This window comes from Neolamprologus brichardi, chromosome 9 (genome assembly GCF_056152115.1).
Source record: "Neolamprologus brichardi isolate AB-2024 chromosome 9, ASM5615211v1, whole genome shotgun sequence".
Lineage (NCBI taxonomy): Eukaryota > Metazoa > Chordata > Actinopteri > Cichliformes > Cichlidae > Neolamprologus > Neolamprologus brichardi.
In genome coordinates, this window is record NC_142112.1 from 1,387,470 (window position 1) to 1,412,889 (window position 25,420).

Sequence of the window (25,420 nt, forward strand, 5' to 3'; positions counted from 1 at the left end):
CCATTGTTGCCATCATACGGTTTAGTTACTCTGAACATCTCCTATTAGGATCTACAGATTACATTTGGGGTCACACACTCTTTGCCTGTTAGCACCGTACCTGTGTGGGGGAGTGGCTACAGTCTGTTCCCCAACTATGATGATGTCAGCCTCCAATCAGAGCGAGCGCTTCACCTCCTGCACACTCGGAGCATCTTTCCACAGACGTGACCTGATGGTCCAGGTTTAATATTAAAGATTTAAAACTTTATTTATAACATGTCGTTTTCATTGTGGAACAGAACAGCAGACTGCTTTACTTTGGGACACTGCACATGAATACAGTGAAACAAGAACAAAACAGAACAAAGGGAGGCTGGAAACTCGGACGCAACTCCGGTCTCGCCATTAGCATGAATCCTAAACGACGTACGTGCTCTTGGAGCCGGCGAATGGATCAGCAGCATTTAAGGAATGCAAAGAGCAGGATTCATCGGATTCATGGGCAGCAGCGTCTCTACATCAGTGTTCCATCATTTCTTTTATAAAAGAGGCTATTAGCTTAGAAAACAGCAGTCGTGATGCTACGCTACGTCTTACAAACTTTGGAGCTGAGATCAAAGTCTAGGTGAAGATGAAATACATGCAACGTTTCAGATAATAGAGGATAAAAAGACTAGCGAGGATAGCAAAAGGCTTGCTCTGCTGTAGCGATAAAACACATCTGCTAACAGGCGGCGAGCCGACTAGCAGTCGACGTTCTGGTCGCTGTAATGGTAGTCGTTGTGGTAGCCGGCGTGGTACTCGTCCTCGTGGAATTCAGCCTGATAGTCACTGTCGCTGATGTCAGAGCCATTGGTGCCGGTGCCTTGGCTGCCGTTAGTGTGGATGACCGGCTCGGTGGGGGGGGCGCAGTACTTGGGGTCATAAACCTGGCGGCCCAGCCCGTACACGCTCATTCCTTTCTGAGACGCCACCTTGTTGGTGCCCATCTGCAGAGAGATGGTGGTGTTGTCCAGCGGCTGCAAGGCCACTTTCTGATCAAAGATGTCTCTGCGAGTACCGGGCGCCGGCATGCCCGCCTACGTGAAACATGGCAGACATCAGCACGACAAACATTCACACAGAGAGGACTCAAAATGATCAGTGAGGAACAACACGGAGCGTCACGGGTCACACGTTTCAAACTCATTTTATTATTAGACAAAGACGACTTTTTAAAATGACGGCTCATTAAGAGAAAGATTCATGTATGTAATTGACTTTTTCAGACTGTGTTTTGTCCTGATGCTAACCATGCTAACCTCTGACCCTAACCCCCTAACCCTTCTCAGTGCAGGATATTTTATTTAAGCTCTTTAGCAGGGACAAAGCTAAAGCTAACAAGAGTCCCATAATCACCTGACTTTTATTATGATCAAACTGGTCTGTGCTTGATGCCAGTGCTGATTTCTGATTCAATGCTCGACGCTCCTTTGAGACGTTAATGAGGGAGAGAGATCAAAGCAGCTCTTAAACCCACAGTGGCTGTTTCCTTCTTCAGGTGTTGACCCTCGCTAAACTCATTTATTGATGAATCTGAGCCACACAGCTGTCAGCAGCTGCGGTGCTGCTTTTTCTGTGTGGCACCGCCTGCTTCACCTCACTAAACACTCTGCACTCTCAGCAGAGCTCACACGTTTGCGTTCACAGCCTCGCTCCATACTGACTCATCATGTCAGAATGCCTCATTTACATGATTTTAGCTCTGTGTCACTCAGCATGGGAAACGTCGTATAGACACTCAAGTGTCTCAGATGTTGTCGAGACACTCTTGGAGTAATGTTGGGAGGTTGGCCACTCCTGGGAGGGCGCCGCTCCAGGTCTCCTCCATTTGTGGTTTGAACGAGGCCCACACGGCTTTGTTACCCAAATGCAGATGATTTCACTGAGCTTTTCTCGTGTTGCTTTTAGAGATGGACCGATCTGATATTACGTATCAGTCCGATACTGACCCAAATTACTGGATCGGATATCAGAGAGAAATAAAAAATGTAATCCGATCCATTAAATATCAAAAAAGCACCTCACAAAACTTGCTACACGGCGTAACTCGCCTCATAACCGTAGCACGTCGCAGCAGTGTGGTCACGTGATAGAGCGGCTGTGTGTGTTTGTAGCCTGCTAGCAAACATTTCATCTCCGAGGAAGTTTTCCCACAGAGAAGTAAAGCAAGTGTGTAAGTTCATCTCTGATTGTTTGTAAAGCATTCCAGCGTTAAGCTTAACAACCGATATATGGAGCAACTGCCTCTCTCTCTCTCTCTCTCTCTCTCTCTCTCTCTCTCTCTCTCTCTCTCTCTCTCTCTCTCTCTCTCTCTCTCTCTCTCTCTCTCTCTCTCTCTCTCTCTCTCTCTCTCTCTCTCTCTCTCTCTCTCTCTCTCTCTCTCTCTCTCTCTCTCTCTCTCTCCTGCTTCAATCATAAACTGATCAATGATCAGCTGATCGTCTCTCTTCTTTGTTTTTGGCTCACTTTGCACCAGAAAGAGGAAACCAGCGGCTGAACAACAGCAGCACGTTTAAGCTTGATCAGCTGTTGTTAGAATTTATTTAATATTATTTCTACACCAGGATCTTTTTCTACAGCTGACGTAACTGTGCAGGGGCGGATCTAGCAAAGTTTAGCCAGGGGGGCCGATAGGGCATGAACAGGGAAAAGGGGGCACAAAGACATACTTTTCTTTCTTATTCTCATTTAAAATGTCGAGCTTTTAATAAATAATTATCTGAATCTGACACCCAAAGTTTTAATCTGATGTAAAATATATAGAAGTCCATTACTGTATATAGTAACTGTTAAGTCTAATATACCCTAGTAAGCTATAGTACTTTTTCCTTTGGGAACCATCTGTGCAGTCTGCAGTTCTGTAGAAGAAAGATGTTGAATCTATTTAATTATTCTTGAAAAATAATTTACTTCTGTGCATTTTTTTTCCCCCTGCATCAAATTAAATTTGATTACGTCGATTTAGCATCATGAGGAGGAGGGTGGGTCCCTATTATTATTATTATTTTTGCTGGGAGTTTGCAACCCTATTAGTTAGGTTGGTTAATATTTCTGCTAAGTACTCTTTAAAACACCAGAATAGGGAGGATGGAGCAGGTTTAAGTTTATTAGATTGATCAGTTTTGCTGAACTATGAAATATTTTGGGTGCAGTGTGTTTTTTTACATACAGGTATAACAGAACAGCTTTAGTGTTGTTGTTTATTTAAACTTGAGTATGAACTTATACAAAATGCAGCAAGATGTAAAAAAAAAACGTTTTATTGATTAAAAAACACTATCGGATTCATATCGGTATCAGCAGATATCCAAATTTATGATATCGGTATCGGACATAAAAAATGGTATCGTGCCATCTCTAGTTGCTTTTTGAAAACCTCATTTACTGCAGGACTGCAGGAAGCGAGTGAAATCAAAGTTTTCACACAGGGCCAGTGAGCTCTGAACAGCTTTTTTCTTTTAAGAAATGAAATCTTCAGGTTATCTTTGTCTAAACACACCAAGTGTAGACAATATGCAAAATGAAAGATCATAATAATGATCAGGGAGTGGGCCAATACTTCTGTCCCAGCACGACACATGGCAGAGAGTAAAGACGGGCTGGTCTCACCTGGCTGGCTCCTTTGTTGGTGCCCATCTGCAGGCTGATGGTAGTCTGGTCATAAGGTTTGTCGGTGTGAGTCTTTGGGTCGTACAGATGTCGTCTCGTTCCATACGCAGTCATTCCAGCCTGACTTGCACACTTGTTTGTTCCCATCTGAGAAACCAAAGCCAGAGACACGAGCTCAGCAAACACAGTTCGTCTTAGTTCACTCTGCAGTGAACGTTGGCATTTAAATGGACCCTAAAGGTATCAGGTTTAAATGCAGTTACACAGGAAGTGTTTCTCTGCTGTACCACCATCAGAAGACATTTAAATCCAATGATGAAACAGGTCATGTGACAGTCACACTGAGCACTTACCTGCAGTCCGATGACACACTGGCCTGCCTTGATCTTCTCATCATCAAAGTGTCGAGCTTGTTTGTCTGCATATTTCACTCCGATATCAACCTTTGTGTCGATGCCTTTCGTCTTTGCCTGTCAGATAACACACGCTCGTCAGACCGATGGCGCTTTGTGTGACAGAACAGAAGAAGGACGCACTCGTCCTCTGCGCTGTGCGTGCACTCACCATGCTAGCCAGTGCGAGTAGCGTTGTCTGGACCTGAGTCATGTTTCCGTTTTCAAACAGGTCATTGGCCTCAAAGATGTCATTGGGCTTCAGGCCATAGGCCAGGATGGCTTTTATGAAATTCCCGAGGTTTTCCAGCTGCAGAGAGCATTATGGAAACAGAGATGAGAGTGGAGACGGAGCGCTAATACGACTGCTGGTGAAATGAACGACGTGCTTTAGCTCTGCAGTGTTTGTGCGTCGCTCTCACCTTGTGCCAGTTGAGCTGTGAAAGGTTGATTTTCTTTACTGAACCAGGCTGCAGCTTGTTAATCAGTCTGTGAGACGCAGGGAGGAAAACATCACATTATTCCCACTGCTGCAGTGGATATCGTGCGACTGCAGTTCAGACACAGTTCCTTCATTTGAGAGGACATTACATCACTCACAGAACTTCCTGTTTAACGCTCAAAGTACCATCAAACCCTAAAATGTGAATTTCTTCACAAATCAAGTTCAAACCATTAGAGAACATTCATAACCATCCCACAGACATAATGTGCAGGTAAGCAGCAGTACTGCTGACATCGAGTCACCATCTTAAACGTGACCACGGCCTTTAAGGTGGCAGTAACCTGACCGTTACTTCACCCTCTGGGGTTACAACCCTTTCAGCTTGTTCATGGCCAAACGTAGGTCTGTAGTTTTTATTATTTTTATGTTTTTTCTGCATAAAGCTTTTAACTAACTTCAGTTCTTTTCATAAATATAAAATAATTATTACTTTTTACATGTTTAACCCTTTAAACACCAGTTTGTTTGTGCACTGCACTGGCTGGAAGACAACCTCAAATCTCACAGTTTTATATAATTGCATTGCTACTGAAATTTCTTGTGTTATTAACAGTAGAGTCTGGGGCGTGTAATTGATTCACATCAACACTGATTATAATGCATTGTTATTTTTGTGCAGGGAGAGGAAAAACATAAAAACTCCCTCTCAGCTTGTTCGTGGCCAAAAATGGCCACCCCTTGTTTACGTTTACAAAATGCTATAAAATTCATATATATTAAGAAAAAATTCTTAATATAAGAAGCCAAAGACAGACAACAAAATCTTCCTCTGTTGCAACTGGAGGAGCTGGGGAGGAAGCTCTGGGTTGTTTCCCCTGTGCCAGTTTTCATCTGAGGGGTTCGTCTGCCAAGGTGCCCGAAGGAAAGACGTTGTCCTCGGAGCTCCTCCGTCAGTTGGAGTCTGAACCCCATGCCTTTTTTACTTCCTGAGAACTTCCAGTGTTGTCATCCAACATGCTAGGTATTGCTTTATTCTGGTTTAGGCTTACATCTCCACTTCATCTATAATCCTCCAATCCTCACACCTTCGCCTCCCGTGCAGGTTTGTCAGGGTGCACAGCAGCTAAAAGATCTCCTTTGTTTTAAAAAAGTCAAAAGTAGATCTCAGGCTGCTAATGCAGGGAACTGCATACAGGGTGAGCCCTGGTTTGATACCAGTGGGTACTGGATTGTAGAGCAGTCTCTCTTCAGTGGTGGGACCCACATGGTTTTCCTTTCATGAGGGATCCACTCAGTCACCGGCTCCTCGGTCTCAGAAAATGCTCCTATGTTCTTTTCCATCAGCTGCTCGGCCTCCACCTCCATGCCCCCCAACCCCAATCCTCCCCCAAAGAAGAGGATTCAGGCACTGGCTAGTACTCATCATCAGTGGTGATGCAGTCAGCCTCTTTGGAGATTGTCCCCTCATCTTCTGGAGAGGAAGTTTCTTCATCTTGGGCAGATGACTTTTCTTCAAGGACAGAGGACTGCTGCTGTCCTTTGTCTCTGACCAGATCATACAGACAGTGCTTGAAGCAGTGATGACCTTCTTGCCATATAACCAGAATAAATGATCTGGAAGCTGTTAGGCTTACTTACAGCAGTAGCAACGTCTGCACCTGCATAAACTCCAGGACACGTTTACAAACAGTGTTTGTTGTTGTTTGCGCTGCAGCTGCAGGTTTGAACTCTGCAAAATGTCCTGTGATTGTTTTTGTTTCTAGAGTTAATATTTTGGGTATGGTCTCTTTTTATGAAAAATACAAGAGTAAAAGTGCTTTTAACATGTGCTTCAAAGCTGAGTTTGACTGGGAACCTCAAAGCTCAACAACCTGCATCCACAGGAATTCACTGCAGCCTATGTAATGTTTGATGCGTCATTATTTATTCCAGTCTATCTTGCAAATACATGTTTGTGCTGCAATGTCATGCACAAACACAAACTATCAGATCCTTAAGATCAAACCTATGTCAAAATTGTTTCATTATATTGGTCCATTGGAGTGTGGCGAGCCATCAAAGGCCGCTACTAGAAACAAGGAATGTTACATGAAATCGCTTGATTGGCCAAAAATGGGTAAAAGATGTAATTTGGTAAAAACATTAAAAACTACAATTTTCATGTGTTGAGTTTAGAATGAAAGTAATTTTACCTAAATCGCATGATATAGTACTGCCAGTAACAAGGAATCAATAAAGGTGGTTATAATGGGTTTCAACTGGCCAAAAATGGCCACGATAGAGTCAAGAGGAACAATTTGGTGTATAGTGAATATTAGTGACATTATTAAGGAGCTGATGTTGAAAATTAAACAATCTGAAATAAATACACACCTTTGGAAAGTTTCATTCCATTAACAGAACAAAAATGGTTGAAAAAAGAAAAGTGAACTGGCCACAAACGGCCAGGATAGAGCCCAGAGGGTTAAAGGTCTGTGTTTGGTTATTATACACCATCCTTTCATTAAAAAAACAGCAGCTGATCATCTGCAGAGGAAGAGTTTCAGTCAGGATTCATCACAGAAAACTGATGAACATCTGGTCCTTTGAACGGCTGCTGTTGAACCACCTGGAGGACATCCAGCAGTGTGCCTACCAAAGCGCCCGGCCGAGGGTGCAGCCAGTATGGGACTGCGCTACATCCTGCATCACCTTGACAAACTGGGGGCGTATGCCACGATCCCGTTTGTGGACTTCAGCGCCGTATCCTAGACATCCTCCACCGGAAGCTCACCTAGCTCATGTGGTCATCCGACAGGAAGCCGGATCACCAGCTTCCTGTCGGACAGGCAGCAGCAGGCGAAGCCGACGGGCGTCACATCCCACACACAGACCATCAGCACCGGCCTCCCCCAGGAGTGCCTCTCCACAAACGACTGCACCTCAGGAGAACCACCATCGTTGGTCTGATCACGACGAGGCCAGCTCAACACCGTAGAGATGCCGGTGGGCTTCTAAACAATACAGCACCCACTGTGGATCCCTTCAGATTCCCAACATCCACCTTTTCATGCAATCTGAAGTGTTGCTCACGCACAGACTGTGTCTGGAAGCAGGCCCAGACACAGTCTGTGCGTGAGGACTTCCTGCAGCAACTCAGGAAGTTCAAGCTGCCACAGGAGGTCATCTTCTACACAGCCATCATCCAGTCTGTCCCATGCACATCAATTACTGTCTGTTCAGTTCAGGCCCGAAGACTGCAACAGACAGGTCTGCAGATCATCAGCTGCCTGCAGACTCCTCCCACCCTGTTCAAACTGCTGCCTTCAGACCAACGTCTAGGTTTTCTTCCCTCAGGCTCTGATGAACACTGTGAAATAAGCTGTTAGAGCATTCATATGTGCATTGGGCTACTATTGTGCCCAGTTTGTATAGTTAGTTAGACTTTGTGTAACTTGTTTTCTCTTTGTGTTTGCATGCATAGATCCAAGTGACCCAGAGTCAGAGTCCATGTTTGTGGACACAAATTTGGCCAAATAAAGAGGATCTGACGATGCCGACTTTGGAGAGTGGGTTTTCAACAAACTCTCCAGTTTGTCTGCATGGAGCTTCTGTGCAGGAACATCATGAAAACGGCAGTAAAAACTATGATCGTCCACTCAGTGTCCACAGGTTAGAGAAACAGAGGTGCATGACTGGCCGACGCACCACAAAGATGTGGGTGTTACGATAAACAGAGCCTTGGTTTGGTGTCAAACTGAAGTCAATCGATTAGAAAACATACTTAACGTTACATGGAATTTGCTTTTGTCTCCATTACAAAGATCAAGAGGCCCAACAACGTCAGTAACACAAGAGCAAACAGAACTTACTCGCAGAGGATGACCCCGTCCTTCAAGCCTTTCTGGAAATTCTCTCCAATAGACATGCCGGTCACCTCTTCGATCCAGAAACGGAGCTCCTCCTCTTTCTGTGGGTCATATTTCTGAGCAATCTGGAGAGATGAAAACACAAATAATAACATGACCACATGAGTCTGTGATAGCACAGCTGCTAGCACCAGTGCCCAGCAGACCCTGCTGAGCCTGTACCACCAAAAGACATCAGAGCTTTCAAAAATCATCAGTCGTGTTTCATCTGACCAAAGCCTCACCAACGTATAACGGGTATGCTTTGGTTATACAGAACTAAATAAATATTTCACCCTCACAGGGTAGTGTAGGGTCAAAGGTCACCCTCGGAGGGTAGTGTAGGGTCAAAGGTCAGCCTCAGAGGGTAGTGTAGGGTCAAAGGTCAGCCTCAGAGGGTAGTGTAGGGCCAAAGGTCACCCTCAGAGGGTAGTGTAGGGTCAAAGGTCAGCCTCAGAGGGTAGTGTAGGGTCAAAGGTCAGCCTCAGAGGGTAGTGTAGGGTCAAAGGTCACCCTCAGAGGGTAGTGTAGGGTCAAAGGTCAGCCTCAGAGGGTAGTGTAGGGCCAAAGGTCAGCCTCAGAGGGTAGTGTAGGGCCAAAGGTCAGCCTCAGAGGGTAGTGTAGGGCCAAAGGTCAGCCTCAGAGGGTAGTGTAGGGTCAAAGGTCAGCCTCAGAGGGTAGTGTAGGGTCAAAGGTCAGCCTCAGAGGGTAGTGTAGGGTCAAAGGTCAGCCTCAGAGGGTAGTGTAGGGCCAAAGGTCAGCCTCAGAGGGTAGTGTAGGGTCAAAGGTCAGCCTCAGAGGGTAGTGTAGGGCCAAAGGTCACCCTCAGAGGGTAGTGTAGGGCCAAAGGTCAGCCTCAGAGGGTAGTGTAGGGCCAAAGGTCAGCCTCAGAGGGTAGTGTAGGGCCAAAGGTCAGCCTCAGAGGGTAGTGTAGGGCCAAAGGTCACCCTCAGAGGGTAGTGTAGGGCCAAAGGTCACCCTCAGAGGGTAGTGTAGGGCCAAAGGTCAGCCTCAGAGGGTAGTGTAGGGTCAAAGGTCAGCCTCAGAGGGTAGTGTAGGGCCAAAGGTCACCCTCAGAGGGTAGTGTAGGGCCAAAGGTCAGCCTCAGAGGGTAGTGTAGGGTCAAAGGTCAGCCTCAGAGGGTAGTGTAGGGTCAAAGGTCAGCCTCAGAGGGTAGTGTAGGGCCAAAGGTCACCCTCAGAGGGTAGTGTAGGGCCAAAGGTCAGCCTCAGAGGGTAGTGTAGGGCCAAAGGTCAGCCTCAGAGGGTAGTGTAGGGTCAGAGGTCAGCCTCAGAGAGTACTGTAGGGTCTTGGCTCTCTTAAATGATGAGGTTTGGCCACTTGCAGCAGAAACAGCTTTTTTAAAAGCTTTTCTCAGTAAATTTCAGACCACGAGTGACGCACTAACACTGTAGTCATGAATAATAGAGTTATGGTTTACAGGTGCTTGGTTGTGTTAAATCATCATCAATTAAACAAAACGATCTTCTGCTGAGGTCCAGGAGTCTCTGTGTTGTCCTTTAAATGGTGAGGCTGTCACAGAGTACACTTCCCATCAAAGGTTTTCACATGTTTACCCTGAACCGTCGTTTTCTCTTCAGCTCTCCATCAATCACAGTAAAAGACTGAAACAGGAGTTCCTAGAAACCGGTCAGCGAGCAGCCAGCAGGGCTTTTCTTCTTATCAGTTTGATGTAGAACAGGCATTCTGCTTCTAATTATTACTGTTTTGGGGTTTTTAAGATGCCAAGTAACACATCCAGTTACCCGTTCCAAGATAGTCCAAGATGGCGCCGGTGAGGTCGGCTGCCGTCACGACTGCTCCGACCACCTTTTCTTTGTTTTTGTTTTTTAAGTTAGTTTTTCGGTCATGCCAACAACAGACTGTTCTCTCTGTTGAGGTCAGGAAAGTGATTCCGCTCCCTGAAGACCAACACAGAGAGACTGAGGAGGAGCTTCTTCCCGCAGGCGATACAGTCTCTCAATCACACCACCACACAGCACTGACCCACACATATGGTTCTTACACACACTGGACATTCTGGACTTTGTTCTCACTTCATCACTTAAATCACTTTAAGCATATTTGCACTGCACAAGACACTAAATAATGTGGATTGCACAACACTGGACATTATATTCCTCATTTCCAGTTAATATTTGTACAGCTGCTGTTATTGTGTATATATATATTTATATTTCTTCATACATTCTCATATATTTCTATACTGTGTATTTTGTTGTACAGTTATTTTATTTTCAACTTTAATTTATATATTTTATCTTATTCTTTCCCAGTTAAATTTACCCTTCATTCTAATTTGTGTTGTACAGTTATCTCATTCTTAACTTAATTTTTATATTTTATTTTATTTTATTCCTTCCTGGTTAAATTTACCCTTTTTAATTTTCATATTTATTTCCTATCTTATTCATAGCCTTTTCTTTTTTCTTTAGGTCACGAGCAGTTGTCCAAGCATTTCACTGCATATCGTACTGTGTATGACTGTATGTGACAAATAAAATTTGAATTTGAATTTCAGCTGGTAAAGAACTGCTGATAGATTAAAGTGGTTCTATGGGAGAGGACACAACAGAATCAACAGGACATAAAGCGCTGATCACTGTGTTCTGTTCGATCGTGTGGACTAAACAAACACTCCTGCTGGGATCAGCTCATGCCCCAAACACATGTGGAAGCCTCTCCACTGAATCCATCTCACCAGGTAATCCTGAGGACAGATGGACCTCAACCCATCCAGAGTGCAGGGACTCTGCTTTTCTGAAGCATGCAGAGGAACGATGGAGGACTTTTATCTGATAATATCTCTGAGTCTTTGTTTTTGTAGGAAGTTTCATCGTATTGTAAATATTTTAGCCAGAAAAACAACTTCTTTTTGCTGCTCCAAAACTACCGTTGATGTATCGTTTAAAAACATCCATGTCCACACATTTATTGTAACACATTCACTCAGGCAGCCAGGCTGTTTTGTTTGTAGTGTGTGGTAACAACTGGCTGGCTCCCAGTTCAGTTACTCAAACAGAGAATCATGAAAAACGGGACAAAGTTCAGAGTGTGATAACAAAACGGTTTCTTTGAGCTTCTGTGATGAAGCAGGAAAAGCACAGCGCTCGTGCACAAACATGGGAAACAGCTTTCCCAGACTCTGATGGACAAAGCTGTCCACTGAATCAGGGCTGGTTATATCTGTGGGGCTTTTCTTTGTCAGTGCTGTCATGTTTAGCTATATTACACGTTTTTTTAAAAAAAAATCGCCCAAAAGTTTCCCTCAAAACTCCAAATTTCAGTGGAGCTTGAGAGCATCTGGAGCAGGTCTTTGTTTTTAGTTGGCACTTAGTCCATGAAACTCAGAGAAGCTGCTGTCCACATCATGCCAGAGACTTGGTGGATCCCAGGTTGTTCCTGATCCTAACCAACCTTCTCCAATCCGAGGAAGACAATGTGAGTCTTCCTCTCGACCTTGGCAAAGAGGGGAGCATTGGAAGAACTTGTCCTTCCAACTGTTAGAACTCTTGGAACCTGCAGTTGTTCCAAAATGGTTCCATTTCTGAACGACTGCACTTCCAGTTTGGTCAGATGCTTTTTATACTGGCAGAGAAAAACTACCAGCTCTAACAAAAAGGGCTTAAATTCAGCGGCCTGGACAGCAGGTCTCAAGGGTCTGTTACATGTTCCTCCAGCAGTTTAAAAGTTATTTATACTACTGAGCATTAGTGCTCAGATTTTTGCCCTTAAAAAGCCGAAAATGTCAAAAGTTTAGACGTCTTTAATGAAGGATATTTTATTAAAGCAAACTAACAAAGCAAAAACAAATGCAGACAGTAATCACAAAATAATAATCAGCTGAAATATAACCTAGTCTGAGCTAACGCTGGGAGTAAAAGGCTTGGAGAGACGATGAGCACCATCACTTACTTTAAGCACCACTACTACAATAAATACAATGAACAACCCATTAAGAATAAAGAAATAAAGATATCACAGTTCTGCAGACACCTCGTTTTATCCGACCACCAGTCCGGCCTCCTCTCCCAGTTCCTGATAAAAGCCACAAGAAAACCAGTCAAACAGCCTCCGTCTGATCCTGACCATCAGCATCCCACCGTTGACAGTTTGGTTTTTTTGGCATCAGTACCAAACAGCATGTATTTGGAAACACAACCAGTGAAACCAGTGCATGTATGTACTCTGAACTGGTTCCACAGTGGAACCGACTTTTCAAACTCTTCAGATTGTGTCACAGCTTTAGTTTCAGACACAGCTGTTTCAAGGCCGTCAGTCACTACTGTCTCACACTTTTACTGAACAAAGATAAAGCAGCACAGACGAACTCCAGTTTGAGTCTGACTCATCACACCAACACACTGCAGTGTTAAATGATCATGTTAGCATTTCCCTCCAGCAGCCTGAGCAAACATGCAACAATGTGTCCACACAGCAACTTTATAATCGTGTGAAACATGTTGGTCGAATACTCAAACATTTTTAAAAACCCAACAAACTGAACACGTTCCAGTCACAGACACTGATGTTCCCCATCAAAGACATGCTCATAGTGACGTTTTACTCAATATTTAGTTTTCAATTTTACATACATACATGTGTGTGTTATTTTGGTCTGTCAGCCCATTATCAGGTGTTTTTCTTCCAAACACACTGAAATCTGTCTCAACATGATGAGATCCAACAGCAGGTTTCAGTGCAGCACTCGTGCTGAGCGCACAACAGGAAAAACTTTACACTGTAACAGAAAACCAGTGAAATAACTGGTCCAATACTGGAAACTGTCGAATACTTGCTTTAGTTTTATGACCAACGTAAAATTCTTTGGTCACAATGAAGAAAATTGTACTTTTATGTAACTGGCTGCTCCATTCTGCATGCCAAACTGCTGGGGCAACATACTACTACTGTAAAGACCAACAGGGGGCTAAGCTAGTGTACTCCTGAGCCCAGGCAAACAGGACAGGTTAGGTTATCTGGTATAAAAACCTCAATAAAATCAAACATATGGTAATAAATAAGATTTCCATAGCGGATCAATCAGAGCCCAGGCTAACAATGACACTCAGGAGATGTACTCAACATGAATCATGCAGCACGTCTACTGAACACACCGGAATAACACGATCTGCCCACTGAGCCGAGTGAAAAGTAGTGGGCGGACGGTCTGCTGGATCGAGGCATTGAAGAATCTCAGGAATGTGATGTATGCTGACAGGATCAGAGCGTGGACTCCTGATCGCACGTTATGCAACGGAAGCCATTTGCTGCTCTGCTTTTGTTGACACAGGAGAACAAAAGTCATATTTACATATCCAGAAGGAACATGGCTTCACACCAAAGTGACTCACAATCCAGAACTTTGGTAGGAATCAAATCCAGTTCTTACATCGACACCATCATCAGAGCACATCCTAAAAACCTGTTTAAAATGGGAGAGCACCAGCCTTCTGTCGGACGCCCGGCCTGCCGTCGGACGCCCGGCCTGACTGTCCAGCCCGCCGTCAGACCGTCCGGCCCGCCTGTCCGGCCCGCCGTCGGACCGTCCGGCCCGCCTGTCCGGCCCGCCGTCGGACCGTCCGGCCCGCCTGTCCGGCCCGCCGTCGGACCGTCCGGCCCGCCTGTCCGGCCCGCCGTCGGACCGTCCGGCCCGCCTGTCCGGCCCGCCGTCGGACCGTCCGGCCCGCCGTCGGACATGCATCATTCTCCTGTCTCTGATCAAGGCTTCAACTTTCAGAGGGAGTGTTACTTTCAAGCAGTGCACGATGCTGCTTCCAGAGTAATCATGATGTAGTGCAGTGGTTCCCAAAGTGGCGGGCACAGAGCCATTGCAGGGGGGCGCAGTATGATTTTTATAAGTAAACACTGCTAGTATAATGGACACAAACGCAAAGCAGAGGTTGAAGCATCGTCAAAGATGCTTCCAAGCCAAAGACTAGAACAGCAGCTGTCGTGCCGACAGAATGAGTTTCCCCTGCGTGCGCTGGGCTCTCCAAATCACGGACAAACAGGATCCCACATTCTTGATTTTTAGTTCACAAACACTTCTTATAACGACTAACTACTCCTGAAACTTTGGAGATTTTGGCACTTTGTACAGTTACAGGAGGATAAAAGTAATTATCAGGCAAAATGTCCTTCGTTTGTTAAAATAGTCCCATCCGACACCACGTGAGAACAATAAATATATAATTTTCTGTTGTAACCTCAAACTGAATGGTATGGAGGCCGTTTCCACCACTAAAAAAAAGTATCCACATAACTCAAAATTTTGAGTTATTTTCTCAAAATTTTCGATTTAACTCAAAATTTTGAGAGAAGTAGCTCAAAATGTTGAGTTAGCGCTGCCAATTAGTAATCTACATGAATGGCGTCATTTCCTTGTTACCCGGAAGCTGAAGCCCTCAGCTACAAATGCTACAGCTAAGCTAGCAGTATTACAGTCATGAATGCACACATTGCTGATTATTTTCAGCTTGGCTTCACAGATGATGAAATCCTTGTGTTGTTAGCTGAATTATTAGCGTTACTATCAGCAAACGTACTCTCGAAAGCGCCAAGTTGTTGCGGTCCGGTTTTGAGTGCACGTTCCACGACGGAGCAAATGACCCAAAATTTGGAGTTATGGATACTTTGTTGTTGTTGGCTCCCACAGAATGGTAATGTAACCACACTCACCGTTCACAAAACTAAAACATCACTACTTCCACATCTAACTGTCTATAATGGAGTAAACTGGTGTCCAGCCACTGACGCAGGAGGAACACATTGTGTCGCTGATACCGACCTCGGCACAAACACGGATCCTGCCACAGTTTGTTCCCCGCTTCAACTCATGGACAGACTGTATCCCACAGTTTGAGGCTTTTAAACCCATTTTGCACACAGAGACATTTTTGGAAAAATGTATTGACAGTTGTTGAATATTCTTGTAAAATTAGGGGGCCTAGCAAAAAAGGTTTGGGAACCACTGACGCAGCGTACAGCATCAGGAGCTTCCACATGTTTTTCCTGCGTGCATACAAAGGAACCGTGGTGGTTTAGGCTCCTCTCAGCATGTCATCAAAAAGGAAAGCGTCCCCTCCATTCATGTCTATATGAAACTCACATAGCTTCAGATATTACGTTCCCTCGGTACAAACACTGTGTACACGTACACTAGTGTTTCCCTGTTTGAGACTTTCCACTGTGATGATGGAAAACACTTTAAATATTCAGACATTTTTGGGCTCTGGGAAATTTTACTAATATAAAACCTGCACAGATTAAACTTTCCTGACCTGTTTTACAGATGCTTCTTTGATACTGCCAATGCTAATGCTAACGTCAGCACACGCCTGGATGAACGGGAGGGCAGGCTGAGAGCATTCGTCCCATTGCTGTGTTGTGATCCAGGTAATCATTTACTATCATTCACAGAAAGGAAATCCTGGAAGTTCACCTGGAACGTTCCGGCGCCGCAGCGGTGGCCTGGTATTGGCTGCAGCTCTGTATTAGGATGGAATTGATCATTTGAGTAGGTCGTAATGTGGCAGTTGTTGGTCGCACTGATGTGACAAAGAGAAACAGGCTGTGGGAGGAGCTAAAAGCTGTGGCACACACACTTATTGCTGATGCGTCACTACAGTGCAGGACTTGTGTGGACTGTATCCACACGGCTGGTTCGCTATGCTGACTGACACTCTGGCACATTTATTTGTGCCTCCCATTTTTACTGACCAACAGACGCTTCTTCCTCTCACGTTAAACTGCTTCATGTTCACTCTGTTTCTTTGTTTCATGGTGAAGCTGACTGATGCATTTCCTTTGCTGAAACTCTAATACTGAGGTTTGTCCTGAGCAGGGACAGCTGTGTAATATCCCAGGAGGCGTGTTTCTTACACTGAAGGTTAACACACAAAACCAGAAAGCTGTCCACTGTCCAAACAGACGCTGATGCTCGCCGAGTGTCAGACAGATGTGAGAGTAGCTGCAGTGCACAAGTCCATGGTTTCTATGGAGCTGTTGTGTGTCCAGCACAGAGCCATGTGACTCGGTTACAGTCTGTACCATGATGTGACACAAACAGCATCAGCAGCTAACGAACAGTCAAAGCTAACCAGCTTTCATAATGTCCATCATCAGAAACAGTCTGATGGAGCTTCACATGCTCACCTGCATCTCCAGATGTTGAGCTTAAGTTCTGAGGAGACTGATTTAGGTCAATTGTTTGTTCATGTGAAGACTGACACACATAGTTTGTGTGCTTGTAGGGAAGTGTCTGCAGTGACATCACCACAGAGCCTTCATCCTCTGATAATGAAACCTGGGAAAGTCTGAAACTGCGACGCTGGCTTTGCCACATCGCTTTTCATCAGCTGTAGACGGGAAACACGGATGAAACTTCCAGGTCGGAAAAAGCGTCTTCAATCTGCAGCCCGATGACTGTGGTGACCGAAATATTTATTCATTAAAATAAGCTCACGGGAAAACGTTTCTCTCGCAGTCTGTCAGCATCTTCTTTGTTTTTTTGCTCTGTCACTGACTTTGGGTCTGTTTTATAAATCGTTGTCATTCTGTGTTTCAGACGCACTCACGACCTCGTGGCCTGTCGATCACAAGACAGCAGATCGTTACATAGACAAACCTTTTGAATACAAGCGTGCTGGTGCACACAGGAGTGCACACAGGAGTGCACACAGGAGTGCACACAGGAGTGCATACAGGAGTGCACACAGGAGTGCACACAGGGGCGCACACAGGGGTGCACACAGGAGTGCACACAGGGGCGCACACAGGGGTGCACACAGGAGTGCACACAGGGGCGCACACAGGGGTGCACACAGGAGTGCACACAGGAGTGCACACAGGTGTCCACACAGGAGTGCACATAGGAGTGCACACAGGTGTCCACAGACACAAACTACACCTTTCTTGGCTGCTACCTCAAAGCACATTGAGTGCTGTCAGTCCTGCGTGCTGCACAATAACATTCAATATTTAACATCTACTGTTAGCTAGATTATTGTGATGCTGTTGTGTTTGTTGTGCTGCTCTTTTTTGCTAGTTTTCTCTGTTTTTCTTTCTCTCAACAGGTGATCCAGGTGAAAAGTACCCTTTCTCCCTCTTCCCTCTGTTTTTCTATCTTTCCCCCAGTCATGTCTGTCCCGTCTGCAACAACTGAAAATAAAATAAATACATAATAATAATAATAATAAAGGTCAATCAAACGGACCACTATGGCTGGGCCGTGATGATCCACTTGGTGAAGGAAATCTGTTCACTGTGATGCTACAGAAACGGCACAAACACGGACGGAGCCTCTTTGGCTGACACGGGGAACATCGAGCTTTGGTCCTGCTCACTGTTAAAATCTCAGACTGCTGACAGTGAACAGGAAGATGAGGCCAAACATGAACAGCCAAAAACACTAACTCGTCCACGCACACGCAGACTGGCAGCGTGCCCACCAACTTCTCGTGCTCACACAACAGATGTTTTCAAATCAGTCCTCTCGAAACTCCTTTACTTCATTCTGGCGGAATGTCAAATCCCAAGTTAGCAGAAGTCCCTCCATGCAGCGAGTCATGCGTGGCGTGGGTAATGTAAACCTCACAGGGCATCGTGAACACGCAGTAATAGATGGAGGCATTGTGAGGAGCAGACAGAAGAAACGCGAACTTCGTGGAGAGTGCGCGTTTGTGTTTCTGATGGCGTCATCCCTCACAGACTGTCCACGGAGAGCAAAGACACGACGCGTCTGCCGTGAAACTAACAGATGGTTTGGTTCCTCTGAATATTTGCCACGACACGGACTCCTGTTCTAAGACTGCTCCTCAAATCTGAGGCAACATGGAAGCATCAGAGTCCGGGCTCCTCCCAGCTCCTACAGACCCGTTTAGCCTCTCGTCATCAAACATCTTCATCACAACATCTTCATCACAACATCTCATCACAACATCTCATCACAAGTTCACTAAACTGCCGCCGTGTCTGTTTTAAACGCTTTAAAGCGTAAAAATCACGGAGGCGGCTGCGGTCACAGTAACGCTCCCCGCGTCTTTCTTCGTGCTGGACACGAAGCAAAAAGTTCCCGAGCGCCGGGAACAAGTTCGGGAACAAGTTCGGGAAGGTTCGGCGCGTTCAGACAAACAAGAGGACTGAAACTTTGTTTCAACTCTCGTGTTCGGCCCACAGTGAGACCCCGACAGGCCCGTGGGCTTCTAGCATCCACACAAAAGTCTGAAAGCGAAGGAAACGTGAAGACGCGACCGCAGCACTTACTTTGCTCTTCACCTCAGCAGACAGGCCGTAGGCTGGTCCCTTATTAAAGTGAGTCATCGTGGCGCGTTTGTAACCCACGGGATTCCTCGCAAAGTCCGCGGAGTCGTCTGTGGAAAAAGCGGATTCTCAGCGACTGTTTCGGGAGTAGCGCAGAGCTCGGTCAGCCCCCCGCCTCTGACCCCTCCCCTCAGTATCAGCTGCATCCTGAAAGCCCCGGAGGAGTACACTTCCACACATGACCACAACTTTCCATACCGGGATCGTGTTTAGGAATCCTGCTGAAAACAAAACGCTGGTCCCACAGAAACACACGGATCTCACCCGCTCCCCGCCGTGGAAGCAGAGGCTGCGCGTGGGCTTACTAACAGGCCTCGCTGCGTTCAGCTTTATGAGACACGCGTGTGTACTGTCAGGGGAAACATGCTAATCCACGCGCACTGTGGTCATGCTGGAATGTGTGGGTGGACATGGTGCATCTTCCTCCTCTCGTGCAGTGGCTCGGTGTGGGCTGCACAGCATCACACGTGACGCCACGTCGGACAGATAACATCAACCTCCGCAGCGACGCGCAGGTGCAGCAGTTTCACCTTTACTGCGTTGTTTTCTGAGTAGTTTCATAGTCGTGAGTAAATAACGAGACAAACAACTCGACAACACAACATTTATTCATCACACAACAGGAAAGAGTCCGTGTGGATCCGACACTTTCACACCATTCTTCCCAGGAAAATGGATTTGGGGTATTTGTCCCTCAGAGACGCCCACTGTACAAAGAAGTAGTCGGATACAGGATACAGGATCTTCCCAGTGAGCGACAGCGTCTGCACACGGCAAATACTCTCAGCGTAAACTATCAGGACTTTCTTTATTCCCAGAATTCCAAGGAGGAGTCCTGCTGCACAAAGGGGAATGCACGTTCCCGGGCCGTTACACAGCACCTGAAAAAACAGACAGGGGAGGGGCGAGCACATGGAAAGAGGTTATTCCGTACATCTGTTATAAAACGGTGTGTCATGTGACAAAGACGGGCTCATTCTGGATCGGCTCGGTTCCCGTGTGCACTCCCTGTCATCACAGGACGAGCGCAGCAGCCTCTGTCCTCAAACCTGACCTCCTCAGATCCTTCAGTAGAAACTGAGAGTCAGAGAGGGCACACGGGAACCCGGACACGTCCGGTGCATGTTGGGATTTGGAGCTTACCGAACATATTTAAGGCCAAAGCTGAGCTGAACGTCTCAAACCACAAATGTATCTGAATGTTTCAAACAGATACGTGTTTGACTCACGAGGCCTGCGTTCAGTGAGACAAAGGGAGGGGCTCGAGTAAGTACGTGGCCTCAGGACTGAAGGAGGCTGATGGAGTTTACAGGAGAGCTGCCGTGGAGTCTGGAGAAGTAATCACACAGCTCTGCATGCACAGAGCCCCACTCTGCAGCAGCTCACACCCACACCGTTCAGAGTCTGTTTCCCTGCACAGACGTTCTTACAGCAGCAGGGCTGCAGCGATAATTGATCAGAAAATAATCCTTCGCTTCGACGCTTCGTTTAGTGCTCGGCTCCGTCGCCACGCAAGCGCCAGCGTTTCAGCTGCGACTAAAACAGACCTGAAACTTCCAGCGTTTGAATAGAAGCAGATTCTCAGCAGAAACCAGTGAGAAGCCGTTTCCTCTCTTTACTGTTGCTCATTAATCAGACAGCAGTATTTGTGACTCAAATAAACATAACGATGAATATTCTGTTGGTAACAGCCTTCAGCAGCAGCGTGCTAACCACCGCTGTGTGACGCTGCTCACTACAGTCCACTCACCATGTCCGGTCTGAGCCTGAACACCAGAGGCAGGGAGTAGCGCAGGGCGTTGAGAGTGCTGACGACGGACGAGCTCCAGGACTGCTGCACCTCACGGCTGCGTGGGACCCGACAGATGGTGAACTGAGGAACAAACACATTCGTCTTACATCAGATGTTTGAATGGATTCACTGAGCTGTAACCTGACAGGGACTGAAGACAAACAGAAGCCAATCACACACAGGAGGAAGTGCTTCTGTAGATGCATAAACACAGTAACAGGACTTCAGAAACTCTCGGGGCCAACAGGCCAAACTCTCTGCTTTGCTGAGGTGCTCTTTGCCTGGTAGTGGAGTGTTGTCACAGTGTGATACTTTCCTGAAGGAAATAAGTAACTCTTCCAGTGTGTGAGCCTGCTGCTGTCAGGATGATGCAGTCATGTGGGAGCAGGAAGTCCTCTGCAGCGTCCGGCGGTGGCACGCTTTACTGTATCTGAACCTCTGCGCTGTGCTTGGGTGCAGCTGCTGGGCCACAGAGACCCACAGAGCTCAGTGAGCTGTGACTGTGCATCACCACGCTGCTGTCATCAGTAACACTGAGTGAAAACCAAAAGTTCATCATGCGTACCTGTGAGTCCGACTGCTGTTTGAGGCTTTCAAACGTGCAGATTTTCTCCTCGCTCATCCGGTCTGTGTCTGCGATGACATAGTGTCGAGGTGTGTAGGCTGCAGACGTGCACTGCAGCAGGTGCAGGACCTCTGTGGTGTGACCACCTACAAGTCAGGAAGAAGCACAGCACCAGTTACAAGGTTAACCACGACCTGGAGGACACTGAACTCTTACATCACTGACTGTTGGACGTCCTGTCTGCTCAGCATCTAGGACCAACAGCTCCATAAAGCATCATTATCACTTTGAACTTCACATCAGTCTACTGACCTTAAAGAAGAGGTCAGAGGTCAAATGTGACATTACATTATAAATGCTTTATCATAGTTTATACGTCATTCTCACATCAGCAGGTTCCCATAATGACTACAAACTGTTTCTAAGACGACTCCAATCTCCCCAAAACAGCCGAGCCCGAACCTCAGAGACCTCTGAGTATCCGGTTGTTCAGTCTGACGTCACTAGCCGTGTCTGGGCCTAAACTCCGCTGCAGGTCCATATATCAAACGATCACTATGGCATTACTGAGAGTTGAAAAACTGTCTAAAGTCTTTCATCTTTAATAAAATGATCAGCGTTCTGCTCTACCAGGTGTAACAACTGAGTTTAACATCCAGGCATCCATGAAATTTAGCGGAGTTAGAAGTTAGCAGGAAGTTAGCTCGCTAGCTTCTATCTAAATACAATATAGCATGTCCTGACTGCGGGGTTTTGGAAACAAATTCAAACGTACAGCTCTGTTATCACTTCCAACATAAATGAAGACAGAAAACTAAACAGCAGTGACGTTTGTAGGGTTACTGAAGTTTGGCTAGCTGGTGTATAATGATGTGCTACGTGACCGCTAGCGACACAGCTATGTTAGCATAATATAAACAAGCTAACTTTTTTTCCACTGATAAAAGTTAACGTGAGTGTTCTCGGTGGTCAGGAACAAATGTAATCGCATGGCAGGATGCTGTAAAAGGACCAAACTTCAGTCAGGAGAACAACTGAGATAATCCATCCACAACACGAGGTTAGTCATTCATATACTGCTGCATGGGCTGGGCTGTAGTTACATCCTAAGGTTTTAAAAACTGAGCTTAAATAAATGATTAGTGGTAATAAAAGCCGAGGGAGGTCAACAGTGATCACTGACTGTTTTAGGAGCTTTTTGAGATTAAATAGAAGAAAATACAAACATTAAACATGTTAACAACACAAAAGCCATATTAAACACAGACTACTTTAGGCCCGCAAGTAGGATTTGTCACGTCATCACTTAACGACCGGATTATCATATGATCCCTGCAGAAGCAGCTTTCTCATGCTGTCTATAATATATGTGCTATTACTGCATGCCATCAGCCTTTGGAGTCTCTCTGCCATACTTGAGTCCACTGATCCTGGTTCTGTTTGAGGTCACTTCCTGTTAAACGGGAGCTTTTTGTCTCACTGTCACCAAGTGCTCGCTCATAGGGGATCATTTGATTGTTGTGGTTTCTCGCTAACACCGTAGTGTCGCTACGTGTGAAGATAACTGCTGTTGTAAGTTGACTGTATATAACTAAGGCTGAGCTGCAGAGCTGCACCCCAGCACCAGCTCTGCGCTCCAGACTGTACTGGATCGTCCCGCTCGGCATTAAGCTGAGTGTTTTCACCACTGAGACCAGGAAAACTGCACATTCATTGGCTAACGGTCGTGTTGGCTGTACGTTTCAGACCTGGACCCAATTCCAGTGAGCATGCTCAGCAACACTTCTCAAAACGAAGCCTGAGTTGATACGTCAGAGCCTCCGTTTGAATCCAGCAGAGTAATGTGAGTACTGCTGACTGTTCCTGTCACCAAAGCAGAGGGTGGAGCTCTCTGTCACTCCCATGGACAGCAGGAACGCTCGTGGTTATCATTTAACTTTCTGATTCATCCGAATTTGGATTTTTAAATCTAATCATTCAAACTGAAGACAAGAATACAAACACATCACACACTGACGGGCCTGTGATACACACGACGACACAGTCGTTACCCCAACATCAAGAACTGAGAAGTAGGACCACACAGTACAGAACAAGGAAAGGAAGCAAACTAGTGAGAGATGTGTCTAAAGACCAGGAACAACTGCAGAGACAGTATAGTGACTGTTGGGAATTGTAGTCTCACACATGGCAGCCACTAGAAACCATCACAGGAATGGACTGTAGGGTCTCAGGAGGAAAAACGTCACCTTGGAGCCGGACAAAGCTCATGCATACTGGAAGTGCATCCTTTGGTGAGCTCTCCCCGTAGAGATGCTGCTGATGTTTGGAGAAAGGAGCAGACTCAGTGCTCAGATCGTGCACTCGTGTCTTTAAACCAGCCCACGTGCCACGGGATGTGAAAATGATCACACCCCAACACCTTCATGTGGATGTGGTTCTGGTTAGACCCACTGAGAGTGAATCAGTGGGAAAAGGTTCTGACTGAACTGTTGATGACAAACTGACTTCATTTAAAAAGTCGCTTCAAAATGTGTGAGTTTATGTTTGAAGTGTCTGAATGAACACGGAGAGAGGGGTGAAACATGTGGTCCGTGTGCAGCAGGAGGGCAGACAGCAACAACCTCACACAGATGACTGACTCCACAGTTTCCCCTCGTCTCAGCGTGGAAAACGACTCACGCCTGTCACAGGTCCACATGCATCCACACTGTGTTTCTTCAAGGAAATAAAACTATTCCTGCCTCTTTTAACAACTAAATACATAGAAAATAACCAGCATCGCTTCATCTGGATGAATTATTAAGAAACAATCCAGTATTTTGACGGATCTTTTTTCACTAATCACCAGAATGACCTTTATGTACTCTATGTGTGTATAGTGTACCGGAAGCTCGGGATGTTGTTTGTACGGTGGCGGAAGTGTCGCACTCCTGCCTGACGCAAAGCAAACATGTTCAGTATCCACAGATAAAACAGCAGATACGTAGCATGGCTAGAGTTAGCATGCGTCCACGCCGTGTCCGATACACCCACGGTGTCACAGTGTTGCTGAAAGACGTCACAGTGACATGTCTCCGTGCCCGGTAGCCCGGTAGCTGCGGAGGACGGCTGTAGTATCTGTAACGTAACAATATGAGCGAGCTTTCCCTGTGACACTTGAACGCAGCGCAGCCGTGTTTCCTGTTACCTGATCCTGCGACCACCAGAACAGAAACCCGACCCTTGCTTCCGGGCTTGTAGCTGGCGCCCGTCTTCACAACGATATAAAGGCGAATAATGAAAAATAAACATAGCAGTAAAACTGCTGATGTGAATCCCAGCAGCAACATCGTGACGGCTACGGCAGCCTGGCGTGCCCAAAATCAGACAGGGCGAGGGGCAGTGCAGCCCTGAGTGCGGGCTGGTAGGCAGAGCCAGCTCCTGCGAGGAGCGAGAGGACTGCTTAGTGTTCACGTTACTGTCTGTTTTTACGCTTCCACATCTATTCAAAAGTCCTGGACACGTGTCTATAGATCTGCAGTGAAATGTGCTGAGGAGGTGGAGCTTATGGGAGAAGTTTTAAAGAAAAATATACGTCGACTTTCACTTTAAATTCATTGTAATTTGTAACTGTAATAATAATAATGATAATAATGATAATGTTATCTGTGTTTTGCACAGCGGAGGAGCGTGTCAGGACACATTTCACTGCATGCTCGTATAACTGTGAGTGTGCCAAATGAAGAAGGTTGAATCTTCAGTGATCTGGTGGATCTCAGGGCTGTGGACCTGAAAGCAGCTGTGGACCTGAAAGCAGCTGTGGACCTGAAAGCAGCTGTGGGCCTGAAAGCAGCTGTGGACCTGAAAGCAGCTGTGGACCTGAAAGCAGCTGTGGACCTGAAAGCAGCTGTGGGCCTGAAAGCAGCTGTGGACCTGAAAGCAGCTGTGGACCTGAAAGCAGCTGTGGGCGCTGCTAACGCCCTCTTTACTGTTCAAGTCATAGCAAACAAAACGAAGAAAACTGATATTTCTGAGAATGTTTGTTTGTTTTCATTTCAAATATTTTATAAGAAGACTAAACTTCTTTATAAACACATGGGTCGTCTCTGTGTGACACGAGGCAGCACTGCTGCTGTCATCGTGTTTAAATCAAGCTACACATGAGTTTGTGAGTCCGTCACTGCTCTCTGCTCATAAACAACTTATTTTAACATTGAAGTCAACAACAAAGCGAGCCTCCCTAACACCAGGTTTCTAACACACAGCACAGTCATCCACACTGAAGCCAGTTCACAGTCCCAGTGAAGCCAGTTCACAGTCCCAGTGAAGCCAGTTCACAGTCCCAGTGAAGCCAGGGCACCGAGAGCAGCACCACAGACC

At 46.1% G+C, this 25,420-nt stretch overlaps 2 protein-coding genes across 3 annotated transcripts; both read right to left on the reverse strand.

Annotated features, from left to right (window-relative positions):
* Positions 1–224: 224 nt before the first annotated feature.
* Positions 225–18,819, reverse strand: LOC102798192 (calponin-3-like). Of its 2 annotated transcripts, none has more exons than XM_006805144.3 (7): positions 18,645–18,819; positions 8,322–8,443; positions 4,448–4,514; positions 4,198–4,335; positions 3,987–4,103; positions 3,634–3,780; positions 225–1,061 (listed from the first exon to the last, which is right to left on the reverse strand). In XM_006805144.3, exons 1-7 carry the CDS (start codon positions 18,699–18,701, stop codon positions 726–728), a joined length of 984 nt encoding a protein of 327 aa, XP_006805207.1. In that variant the 5' UTR covers positions 18,702–18,819; the 3' UTR covers positions 225–725. The 2 variants fall into 2 exon arrangements, with proteins under 2 accessions (XP_006805207.1, XP_006805208.1); XM_006805145.3 differs by lacking the exon at positions 18,645–18,819 and adding an exon at positions 17,596–18,262.
* A 482-nt stretch (positions 18,820–19,301) lies between these two features.
* alg14 (ALG14 UDP-N-acetylglucosaminyltransferase subunit) lies at positions 19,302–24,480 on the reverse strand. Its single transcript, XM_087845796.1, has 4 exons — positions 24,249–24,480; positions 21,059–21,204; positions 20,452–20,574; positions 19,302–19,582 (listed from the first exon to the last, which is right to left on the reverse strand). Exons 1-4 carry the CDS (start codon positions 24,388–24,390, stop codon positions 19,352–19,354), a joined length of 642 nt encoding a protein of 213 aa, XP_087701922.1. The 5' UTR covers positions 24,391–24,480; the 3' UTR covers positions 19,302–19,351.
* Between the last annotated feature and the right edge of the window lie 940 nt (positions 24,481–25,420).